This window comes from Leopardus geoffroyi, chromosome B2 (genome assembly GCF_018350155.1).
Source record: "Leopardus geoffroyi isolate Oge1 chromosome B2, O.geoffroyi_Oge1_pat1.0, whole genome shotgun sequence".
Taxonomy (NCBI): domain Eukaryota; kingdom Metazoa; phylum Chordata; class Mammalia; order Carnivora; family Felidae; genus Leopardus; species Leopardus geoffroyi.
The window spans coordinates 137179732-137191570 of record NC_059332.1 but is presented as its reverse complement, the minus strand read 5'-3'; the positions used below and the strand labels follow the sequence as shown (position 1 = coordinate 137191570).

General features: G+C 43.2%; 1 protein-coding gene across 23 annotated transcripts in view; it reads left to right on the top strand.

Moving 5' to 3' along the window:
- Positions 1-11839, top strand: part of SYNE1 (spectrin repeat containing nuclear envelope protein 1) — a 482603-nt gene that overhangs the window by 448984 nt on the left and 21780 nt on the right. For 17 of the 23 annotated variants that reach the window (XR_006717653.1, XM_045500062.1, XM_045500061.1 and 14 more), the window contains 8 exons: positions 293-475; positions 734-871; positions 2808-2999; positions 3889-4222; positions 6387-6455; positions 8082-8224; positions 10305-10431; positions 11520-11731. Coding sequence is in view for 22 of the 23 variants with exons in the window: in XM_045500062.1 (XP_045356018.1) it covers positions 293-475; positions 734-871; positions 2808-2999; positions 3889-4222; positions 6387-6455; positions 8082-8224; positions 10305-10431; positions 11520-11731 (1398 nt within the window). In the remaining variant the exon portion in view is untranslated. The remainder of the gene's footprint in view (positions 1-292; positions 476-733; positions 872-2807; positions 3000-3888; positions 4223-6386; positions 6456-8081; positions 8225-10304; positions 10432-11519; positions 11732-11839) is intronic. The other 6 variants (XM_045500054.1, XM_045500053.1, XM_045500052.1 and 3 more) reach the window with 3 other exon arrangements.

Sequence of the window (11839 nt, the reverse complement as noted above, 5' to 3'; positions counted from 1 at the left end):
GGTGGCTCAGTCAGCTGAGTGTCTGACTTCGGCTCAGGTCACGATCTTATGGTCTATGGGTTCGAGCCCCACATCAGGCTCTGTGCCAATGGCTCAGAGCCTGGAGCCTGCTTTGGATTCTACATCTACCTCCCTCTCTGCCCCTCCCCGCCCTCCCCCCTCAAAAATAAACATCAAAAAAAATTTTTTTAAAAAGATGAAATTGTCCTTTCCCTGCCACTGCAGTATGAGGCCATATGGAGTGAGAGCTCTTCGCCAATGCCCTCTCTGACATGCTTCTGTATGGTCTTAGGCTTTCCAGCGACAGGTGCACGAGAGCCTGACCCAGCTGGAGCTGATCAACAAGCAGTACCGTCGCCTGGCCAGAGAGAACCGCACCGATTCTGCCTGTAGCCTAAAGCAGATGGTTCACGAAGGCAACCAGAGATGGGACAACCTGCAGAAGCGTGTCACCTCCATCTTGCGCAGACTCAAGGTCTGTATCATGCCTTCTCTGTCTCTTAGAGGCCCAGAGGACAGGATTGAGCCACGTGAACACATTAAGACATAACCTCAGTGATTTTGTAAGATCGGGATGGGAAGAGTGGTATCCAGAGTCAATTGAAATGGGAAACGATCGCAGAGTTCTCACTGCTGAGAGAAAATGACTTTCCAGAAGAACATTGCAACTGGTGGTGCCATCTCCATGTGAGCGTGTGGTCTTTCATTTTTATTGTTTCCTTTTGTCATCCAGCATTTCATCGGCCAGCGTGAGGAGTTTGAGACTGCGCGGGACAGCATTCTGGTGTGGCTGACAGAAATGGATCTGCAGCTCACTAATATTGAGCATTTTTCTGAGTGTGATGTTCAAGCTAAAATAAAGCAACTCAAGGTAATGTAGTCGTGATTTCTCAAATTGCGAAGAAGGTCTGAAGAGGAAGGGATTTGTAGATCCTTTTGTGAAGAACACAGTCAAGAACTTTTTTTTTTTTAATTTTTTTTTTAACGTTTATTTATTTTTGAGACAGAGAGAGACAAAGCATGAACGGGGGAGGGTCAGAGAGAGGGAGACACAGAATCCGAAACAGGCTCCAGGCCCCGAGCTGTCAGCACAGAGCCCGACGCGGGGCTCGAACTCACGGACTGCGAGATCATGACCTGAGCCGAAGTCGGCCGCTCTACCTACTGAGCCACCCAGGCGCCCCAGTCAAGAACTCTTTTTAAAAGAACCATTCTTGATTGACAAAAAATTCAGAAAATACTAAATATATTACAAATGAAAAAAGAACATTACCCAGAGACAGCTACCATTAACGTATATACTTTTAATTATCAACTTCATTGCCAGGGTGTTAGGAATCTTGTCTGTTGGCTGTTGTTTTTGTTTCTAGCACTTTGCTTCTGGCACCTTCAAATAGTTTGACCTCCGTGTTCCAAAGCGATACAACTTTCTTATGTGGGTCCACATCCTTAGATGCCAAGTTAGTTTTTGTAAGCATGTCTGACACGTTTCACAACACAGTTCAAATGCAGTGGCTAGTTAAAAATTTAAATAGGAGTGATATACCTTAGGAATAAGGAGCCCCCAAGAGAAGAGTGTTTTAACAACTTGAGTTTTATGCAAGGCAGGTCGTGAAATTTTCCTCTCGAGACAGATTTTTTTTGAAGAATCATCATGTTGCCCATTAATTTTTAGTTCTAATAATAATAGAAGGAAGCTACCCTTAATCATAGATTCTTAGGATGAAAACATCATAAAATAGTGAGCCCTGATAGTGTGCCCAACCTGTCTCTTCACACCCTCCCCTTCCTCCACTGACTTCCAAATCATCTCACAAACAAATCAGTATTTTAAACCTTCAACAGGAAATTTCTACCAAGAGGTAGTTGAATCTTTTCTTTTTAGACTCTGGAAGAATCACAGAACTTGTTACCATGCTCCTTTTTCCCCAGTAGCCTTTTCATTAATGGACAATTTCAACTATTCCAGAAACTATTTTTATCTTGAATTAAAATTTATCCCTGATACCTGTCCCCACTAACTTAACTCCTTTATTTTTTTAATGTTTATTTATTTTTGAGAAAGATGGAGAGAGAAAGACAGAGTGTGAGCAGGGGAAGGGGCACAGAGAGAGGGAGACACAGAACTCGAAGCAGGCTCCAGGCTCTGAGCTGTCAGCACAAACCGTGAGATCATGACCTGAGCTGAAGTCAGACGCTTAACCAACTGAGCCACCCAACCTCCCCTTAACTCTTTTTAACTGTACAGAATGAATCTAAATAATCCTCCAGAATTCCTTGTTTTTCAGTTAGTTATAATCTTTCCTGGTTATGTCCTGAAACAAGAAAAGAATCATCTGAGAAGAATTGTATCATTAATTATCATTTGGATGGTTTCTCTTAGTCATGTTTGACATATGATCAGGAAATCTAAAATTAAAATATTTGCTATAACTATCTAAAATGTTAAAGTTATTTCAGTGGCACCGTACTGCTTACCATTGCTTTTCGTTAGGGATAACCAGTGCTATCAACTTTATGATGGGTTTGAATGTTTTTTCCTGTGATTCTCTACCCACACTGTCCTTGGTGGTAAATTTTATTAGCCAAAGGCGCCTTTCTGGTCGTGGAATTCTGACGAGTCCATTTCTGACTCCTGTTCTGATTTAAAATTTTTATGTTTTACTTCAGAAAGTAATAGTCCCTTGGCTTGTCACTGTATATGGCAAATTCGATATCCCCCTGCATGGTTTTCCTAAATGCATATCTTATAATTATTTCATGTCACTGTGAACAATAGAAAATTACATGAGACTTATGCTCCCTAGGCCTTCCAGCAGGAAATCTCACTGAACCACAATAAGATTGAGCAGATAATTTCCCAAGGAGAACAGCTTATAGAGAAGAGTGAGCCCTTGGATGCAGCGGTCATTGAGGAGGAACTGGATGAACTCCGACGTTACTGTCAGGAGGTTTTCGGGCGCGTGGAAAGATACCATAAGAAACTGATTCGCCTGCCTGTATGTAATTTTTTTCATTATCCCTAAACTGAAAGAAAATTAGTTACGTGGAGTTAGGTAGTATTGTACAGCGGGTAAAAGGCCAGACTCTGGACCTAGAATGCCTGGGTTCCAGTCTCATCTCTGACACATGTTAGCTACATAACCTTGGACAGATCACTTCACGTCTCTTGCCTTGGTGTCCTCACATATAACACTGGTTTACTAATACTACCTACTTGGAGACAGGATTCCTTTGGATATGATATGAGTTCATATATGTGTAAAAAACTTAGAGAATACCTGGCACGTATCTTCTATGGAAGATAAAGCAGCTGCTAGAAGAATCAGGAGATGAAAGTGAGCCATGTAAACAGGCTCTCTGTTCATGAAGTTGTTTAGTTGAATTTTTTTTCTCTTCCATTTTCCTAACTGCTACCATGATCGTATCACAAGATGTTATTATTACAATATTCAGAATATTCTGTGATAAAATGCCTTTTGCATTTGGGATGTAAGGTAAAAGAGGACCAGCCAAAGTTTTATTAGTAATTTCCTTTTGTTCCTGAAATGGGCCATTGTGTGTCTCTTATGTTGCAGGTACAAGGCTGCCTTTATTTACATCATCTTACTTAATCTTATATCAATTATTTGAAGTAGCCTTCAATATTATTTAATATTAAATAAGTAAACAGTAATAAAACTGGAGCACCGGTAGGTTAACTTACAAGACATTTTTTAAAGTGATCAGAAGATTCTTACGTATTCCATGATAGGAAGTTACAAATTACCCCCGCTGAGGTAGACAAGCTCGAACCCCGAGACTTGGTGAGGTGAGAGACAGAACAAGAAGTGGTAAGGGCATCGTCTGACCGCTGCAGTAATGGAATTGGCTTGACTGCATTTCTAGCTCCCAGATGATGAGCATGACCTCTCTGACCGGGAGCTGGAGCTGGATGACTCTGCAGCTCTCTCGGACCTCCACTGGCAGGACACCTCTGCAGACAGCGTGCTTTCCCCCCAGCCTTCTTCCAACCCCTCCCTCTCACTCGCCCAGCCCCTGCGGAGCGAGCGGTCGGGACGAGACACCCCTGCCAGTGTGGACTCAATTCCCCTGGAGTGGGACCATGATTATGACCTCAGTCGGGACCTGGAGTCTGCTGTGTCCAGAACTCTGCCCTCTGAGGATGAAGAGGTTGGAGACGATAAAGATTTCTACCTCAGGGGAGCTGTTGGCTTATCAGGTAGGAAAGAGCTCTTCCTGTAGGCCAACGCGAAAGAAAATGAAAAAGACTGAATATTGGATTAGAAATGTATAAGCTAAGCGGAATCATCTTCTTCCTTCTTCTGTTAAAGCCAACTGCACAAAATAGAAGAATTGGATATTAATGTGCTTATCAGATACAAAACTTGGCATGACCATTGATTTATCCCACATACACTTCCATTCTTACTATGTGACAGACACTTTATAAGTATTGGGGGATACATGGTCCCTTTTGTCCTCAAAGAGCTTACACTCTAATGTGGAACACAAACAGATAAGAAGTGGCCGTGTGAATTGTTGGTGCTAGGGCAGTAATGTACATGTGGCTGTACAGAAGCACAGCCAAGGGGTGACTAATCAGAGCTTTGAGAAAAGACTCTTGAGCTGAGACCAGAAAGGTAAATGGCGGTGAGATAGACACAGTGAAGTTCAGAGAAAGAAAGGAGAGGGTGCCCGCCCAAGCTTTATGATTAGCCACAGTGCTTTTGGTCACCAGAAGTTTGCCCAGAATGACAAGGCTGTAGATTGGGAGACACAGAGTGGACAAAGAGGAGGTAGAAAGGCAAACAGGGGCCTGGTCATAAAGCGACCTACTCACCATGGAAGGGAGTTCTCTCCTGAAGGCACTGGAAAGCCACTGCCGGTCTCTAAGGAGGAAGTGATATGGTCAGATACATATTGTCACAGAGTTTGTCTCAATACTGTATGGAAGGGAGAACATTAGAGAAGAGCTCAGTTGGGAAACATTTTATGATCGAGGAGAGAAATGATAGTGGCCTGAAGCAAAGAGTAGCACTGGGGATGGAGAGAAGAAAAGGAAAGTGAGAAATCATGAGAAGTCCCTAAGCGATGATCGATTGAATTGGGATTGAGGAGAATTTCGGACTTGGGCGTCTTGGTGAAAGATGCAGGGAACCCTAGGCCCTGAGGACCAAAAGAGGGAGAGAATGTGTCTGTGGGTCAAGGGAGGGCAGGGCAGTGAGAAACGGGGAGGTGATGGGTCAGCTGTGCACACCCTGAATCCAGGATATTGTAGAATGTACAAATGGAATCCCCAGCAGCAGATGCATAGGTCTGAAGTTCTAGAAGTGGAAATGCAGATTAGGTGGCCATCCACATATAAATGGTGATTGTCCCTGAAGGAATGGAGGAAATCACCCAGGAAGAGTGCATAAAGCAAAACGAGAGAGACAGAACCCCAAGAAACACACAGAGGGAAGGGAAGGACAGAGAAAGAGGGACATGGTAAGGAAAGTAAAAATAGAATAAATAATCAGAGGCCAGTTCGTAGCAGTTGTAAATGCATTTCACGCATTTTCCAAAAGGCTGTCTCTGCTTGACTCTGATGGTTCACATTTGGATTCCCAAGGGTATGATCCTGTCTGAAAAGAAAATGACTTCCCTCGTTTCTATTTCGTTTTTACAGTATAGCCTACAAGGCATTTCTCATCTACAGCAGTGTGGTCTAGTACGTAGCCACCAGCCACATGTGACGATCAAGCCCTGAAATGTGACCGTGCAAAATTGGGATTTGCTGTGTCAAATGTACTTACAGGAATCCATAAATTTCAAAGACGTGGCACAGAGAAAGAATGTAAAATATTAGTAATATTTATGTTGATTACATGTTATAATTCAGATACACTGGTTTAGTAAAGTAAAGCCTTAAAATTATTTTCATCTGTTTCTTGTTACTTTTTTTAATGTGGCTCTTTAAACGAACCTTTAAAATTACATACATGGGCTCGCTCTATTTCTATGGGACAGCGCTGCTCTAGAATCTGACCATCTCGGTTGAAATCCCAGTTCTGCCGATTACCAGCCGCTGAAACTTGGATAAGTAACTTAATTCCTCTGGACCTCAGCTTTCTTATCAATAAAAGGGGAATGAGACTTCCATGCTCCCTGTAGGGGTTTCTTCGAAAATAAATGAATGCTCAGAACAGTGCTTGGCTCATAAAACATTCTTAATGTGAGCTCTTATGGTTTATTTCAGGAAGCCTTTGGTGAACATGCTCACATGCCTCTGTATATTCAAGAGCTGTCCATCTAGAATGACTAACTTCCTTTTTTTCCCCAGGAGAGTTATTTTCCTACCACCAGGAATCTAGCTGTCAACTTAGACTGTGCTCTTTTTGCAGATGTAATGATCCCCGAAAGTCCTGAGGCCTATGTAAAACTCACAGAAAGTGCAATCAGAAATACCTCTGGTAGGCAAGCCTCCCTCTGAGCCTAAGCAAGCCTCCCTCCCTCACCTGTAACAAGCCTCCTCTCTGAGCACATCTGCTGAACCTCTCACAGCTCTGTGGCACCAGCATGTTAAGGGACCACCTTCTTCTCTTACTGCTGCAGTAGAAGCAAACAGACAAAAAAAAAACCCAGATATTCTGTTGCTCAACACCAAGAATAAGATTTCAGTAATCAAGTTTCAGTGAAATAACTTCTCAGTTTGTTCAATGAGAATGAGTCTCATTAGGTATAGACCTATGATGCCCATGAACAGCAGAACATCGAGTTGGAAGTACTCATCTTCCGCATCCGTGCCCGACGCCCTGCTTATCTGTAGCAGTTCAGTTGGTGACTTCCGGGGCTCACGTCTGCCTCGGCAGTCAGGGCCCAGGGCTCCTGTCCCAAGTCCACCACCTGCATATGTGGTCTCAGGCCTGCCGTTCATCCTCTTGATCTCAAGGGCCACGTAGAAGACAAGGGGCGAGACCAGATGTTTGGCTCTAAACACAAATTATAATTGAGTTTAATAAGTCTTACCCTGTACAATAAAGGAAAATGGAACCAGTTTTGGTTAATGTTGCACTAGACAAACTATGGTTCGGGGTAAGCGATTTCAAGGAAGGTGGAGAGAATAAGGTTCAGGCACAATGATATGATATGGAATTTCAGACTTATTAGTTTACACTTACGTGTTTGAAGAAAAGCTAAAGGACAGGGAGCAAAGTAGCATTACCCAAACAGTGACTTCCTGCGTGACTCCCAGTGAGAGACCTCTTCCAGGTGTATTTAGAAGACCTTTTTTCAAAAAACAAATTAATAAAGCTTACTAATACATGTTCTGCTTTCACCCTGTGTTAGCTTCACTGTGACAATCAATGTTCTTGTTCAGTCCAAAAATTATAATACACACACGCGCGCACACACACACTAACATTTCAAAAAGGTGTTACATTGAAAGGCAATGAGCCGGGAGTTCCAGACTATGACTAAGAGCATGCTTAGATACAAGTGCTAAAATCTCAGCTTTGTCCTGGTTTTGCTTTGGGGTTTAAACAAAAGCAAGCCAGTGGTAGTTTGGTACCTCCACCCATCTCTAACCTGAGTTGGTCTTTTCCTGGTTAATGTAAAGTCCTGCTTTAAATGAACGGTGCAGCCATCTGGGACTGTCTTCTACTGAGCACCGTCTTCTACTGAGATGCAGAAAGAAAACAGGATTGTATCTTTTCCTGTGTGTTAAGTGCCTGCAGAGAGAGCACGAGAGATCATTGTCTCCTGGTTTTGGAGGAGCAAAAGGTTTTTAGGAGAGGCTTGCCACAGCTACAGCATATAGATTTCCAGGGAACCAGCTGGAAGAGGAGCAGACACACGGGCTGCTAGAACCCAGTGCAGAGTCCTTTTGCAACGTCTGGTCGGCTGGGACTCTGTAGCCAAGTGCATTCATTGATTGGTCTGGTCACTTGAACTTCTAACTCACCAGCACGTTAGTACTAAATTTGCTTGGTAATTATCCACACGTACGCCATTTCTATACCACCTTAGCTGAAGTAATTTCTCAGGCTTCTCAATGAATGTCAGGGGTGTAAAGATTCTTGTGCTTCACACTGCAGGAGCCCCCAGTGCCTTAGAGTCACAGATCCGACAACTAGACAAAGCCTTGGATGAGAGCCGTTTTCAGATGCAGCAAACTGAAAACATCATCCGCAGCAAAACCCCCACCGGACCAGAGCTAGACTCCAGCTACAGAGGCTATGTGAGTACCCTGACCCTTGCGATCCCAGTATGTACCTGGAAATCACAGTTGTGTGACAAAGAACAGTCCGTCTGTGGCGCAGGGCTTTCTGAGCTCTCTAAGCACCATGCCACCCTTGAACTCACGGGCTTGGGGGTACAAAACGAAGCCCCGCTATGTTACCTTTTGAGTAAAACTGGTCTGTTCTCAGACCCACTGAACTACTACAATGACCAGCATGTTCCTTTACCCGCAGAACTCAGTGAGATCCGTTTAACTGAAAGCAACAAAATGCTTTGGCTCCCAAAAGTGATTGGCATTTTTCCAAATTCAGCTAATAAGTTTTGGGCCAAGGTTATCCTTGGAGCAGCAATTTAGCTAATAGATTACTAACACGGAGATTTTATTTAGTTCTTCTCTGGGGTTTATTGATTCACTTACTGGCCTTGGGAATGTTTTTTATCCTCCGTTGTCAGTATGCTCATTTTGGAGAAAACAAATCTGACTAACAAGAAGGATTTGGGGAAAAGATGGCAAGAGATTGTATATATTACTAAGTTCTGTTTTCAAAGTTCCCACCTAGTAAAGTATATATTAACTTTATTTGCTCTGCTCAACTTACCAACCAACTTTTTCCCAGACAACTACCCATTTTCCTGTATATACTTGAGCAAGAGAATGTAAACGTAAGTCTCTTCCATGGCTTATGATTGCCCAAAAGATTGCCGAGTAAAAGGAAAGAAAAATTAATTTCCCTAAGTCTTGAAAACTCAACTTTTTGAAACCAAGGAAGAAAACTGGCCCTGTATTTTTGGTGATATTAATGTCTTCACAATTACAGAAGAGTAATCAAACATGAGTTTAATTCCTGTCCAGTTTGTCCTGTTAAACCTGTTTCTATTATAGTGAAACCTCTTTTTTTTTTTTTTAATTTTTTTTTTCAACGTTTATTTATTTTTAGGACAGAGAGAGACAGAGCATGAACGAGGGAGGGGCAGAGAGAGAGGGAGACACAGAATCGGAAATAGGCTCCAGGCTCTGAGCCATCAGCCCAGAGCCCGACGCGGGGCTCGAACTCACGGACCGCGAGATCGTGACCTGGCTGAAGTCGGACGCTTAACCGACTGCGCCACCCAGGCGCCCCAAAACCTCTTTTTTTTTTAATAAGGTTTTGGGGAGCCTGGGTGGGGCCGTCAATTAAGTGGCCAACTCTTGATCACGGCTCAGGTCATGATCTCACGGTTTGTGAGTTCGAGCCCCACATCAGGCTCTGCGTTGATGGCAAGGAGCCTGCTTGGATTCTGTCTCTCCTTGTCTCTGCCCCTCGCCCACTTGTGCTCTCTATCCAAATAAACTTTAAAAAACATTTTTTTAAATATAATAAGTTTTCATGGTGACCATGCTGACATCACTAAGATTATACTCAACCTCACTCAAAAATAGTCCAAGTAAGCAAGGTGATTTGTTAAAGGCCTTGAAACGTGACCTTATGGTTGGTATAGGAGGAGTGCTTTGAATACTGTGCATGACATTAAATGTGGAGTTTCCCTTTGATGTTAGAGTTGACTCCCTTAACACCTATTAAACATTGCTTCAGTTTTCTTATGAACAGCTGGCTTTAATAGTACTTTCTGCTTTTAAGTATTTTAATTATTTAATGCAAAAAAATGTTCCTTTGAGATTTGTGGTAACATTATTGTTCCCACATTTCAATTTAAGAAAGAAGAAGCAACTTGCCAAAAATTATACATTGTGTTGCCAGCTGAGAGCTCCGAGTTTTAAATCCCAGATTGCTTTTTCGTCTGTTTTGATTCAGAAATTTAAAAGAGATTTTGAGGGATTCTCATGCAAAAGGAAGTATGCAAACTGTATCTTCAAGGCATTGCCTTGTGTGTATCTGACTATGTCCTATGTTTAAGGGGCATGTTTTTGAACTTGACTTTTTTTTTTTTTAAGCAGATTTTTTTTTTTCCCCACACACAACAGTGAAACACAACCGCTGTCCTTTTTAAGGAGCTAGAAAGACATTTTCCCTAGAAGTTCTTGCCGTCGTGGGAATCTGAGAATTCCGTGACGGGGCCTGTTTGCTTTGTCTTAACAGATGAAACTACTGGGTGAGTGCAGCGGCAGCATAGACTCCGTGAGGAGACTGGAACACAAACTGAAGGAGGAAGAAGAGAGCTTTCCAGGTTTTGTTAACCTGAACAGTACGGAAACCCAAACAGCTGGTGAGTGAGTGGTGCGCAGTTGAAGAAAATGAAATAAAAGAACCTGAAGCATCTGTGTTACACCGTGCTGATCTCATTCCACGCTGTTCTGTCTAGAGACCTTTCCTCCGTGTTACAGTGACCTCCTGACAGGATAGAGGGGTCAACAGAACCACAGTGTTTTCTTCCACATGCCATTTATTTTATTTTATTGTTTTGTTTATTTTTATTCCTGAGACAGAGAGAGAGAGAGAGAGAGCGAGCAGGGGAGGGGCAGAGAGAGAGAGACAGAGGATCCTAAGCGGACTCTGTGCTGACAGCAGAGAGCCTCATGCCGGGCTCGAACTCATGAACCATGAGATCATGGCCTGAGACAAAGTTAGATGCTTAACTGACTGAGCCACCCAGGCCCCCCACACATCCCATTTATTTTAATGCTCTGTCTCTAACATCTCTTGTCTGCCATTTTTTATATATGCTCTCCCAGTTCTCCTGCAGAAAGAAACGAACTGAATGTTATCTTTGTGCACATTACCGCTTATTACTTCCTAAAACTCTTTATGGTATTAAATCCTATAGTTTTGTTTTACCGCATTACCGTTAAAAATGCAGATAGGGGGCGCCTGGGTGGCTCAGTTGGTTAAGCGTCCGACTTCAGCTCGGGTCATGATCTCACGGTCCGTGAGTTCGAGCCCCATGTCAGGCTCTGTGCTGACGGCTCAGAGCCTGGAGCCTGCTTTGGATTCTGTGTCTCCTTCTCTCTCTGCCCCTCCCCTGCTCATGCTCTGTCTCTCTCTGTCTCAAAAATAAATAAAAATATTTAAAAAATTTTAAAAAAAATGCAGATAGGATAAACACAGCCACTATACTGTGTTTTTTTTGTTTTTATTTTTTATTTTTTGTTTTTTTCTTCTTTGGGTTTTTTTTTGTGTTTTTGTTTTTGTTTTTTTGCTTTTTTTTACAGCTGACAACAACAGAAGTCCCTGTGAAAATTACTTTTCTTTCTGTTGCTATTTAAAGTTAGCCACCAGTGTATGTTTAAAGCATTTCCCACACATTCTGCCTGGAGAAAGACAGCTCCCTATCCTGTGTGTGTCATGTCCCGCCAGGTGTGATCGACCGATGGGAACTCATCCAGGCGCAGGCCCTGAGCAAGGAGCTGAGGATGAAGCAGAACCTCCAGAAGTGGCAGCAGTTCAACTCTGACCTGAACAACATCTGGACGTGGCTGGGGGAGACGGAGGAGGAGCTGGAGCGGCTGCAGCACCTGGAGCTCAGCACCGACATCCAGGCGATCGAGCTCCAAATCAAAAAGCTCAAGGTAGCTGCCCTTGGCCTCTCCCAGCGCGGCCAGCCAGAAAGCTGCCATGTGGGACGCCGGGTCCGATGAAGCCACTAGCTCCGGCTGGTCTGCTGTCACCTAGCAGCA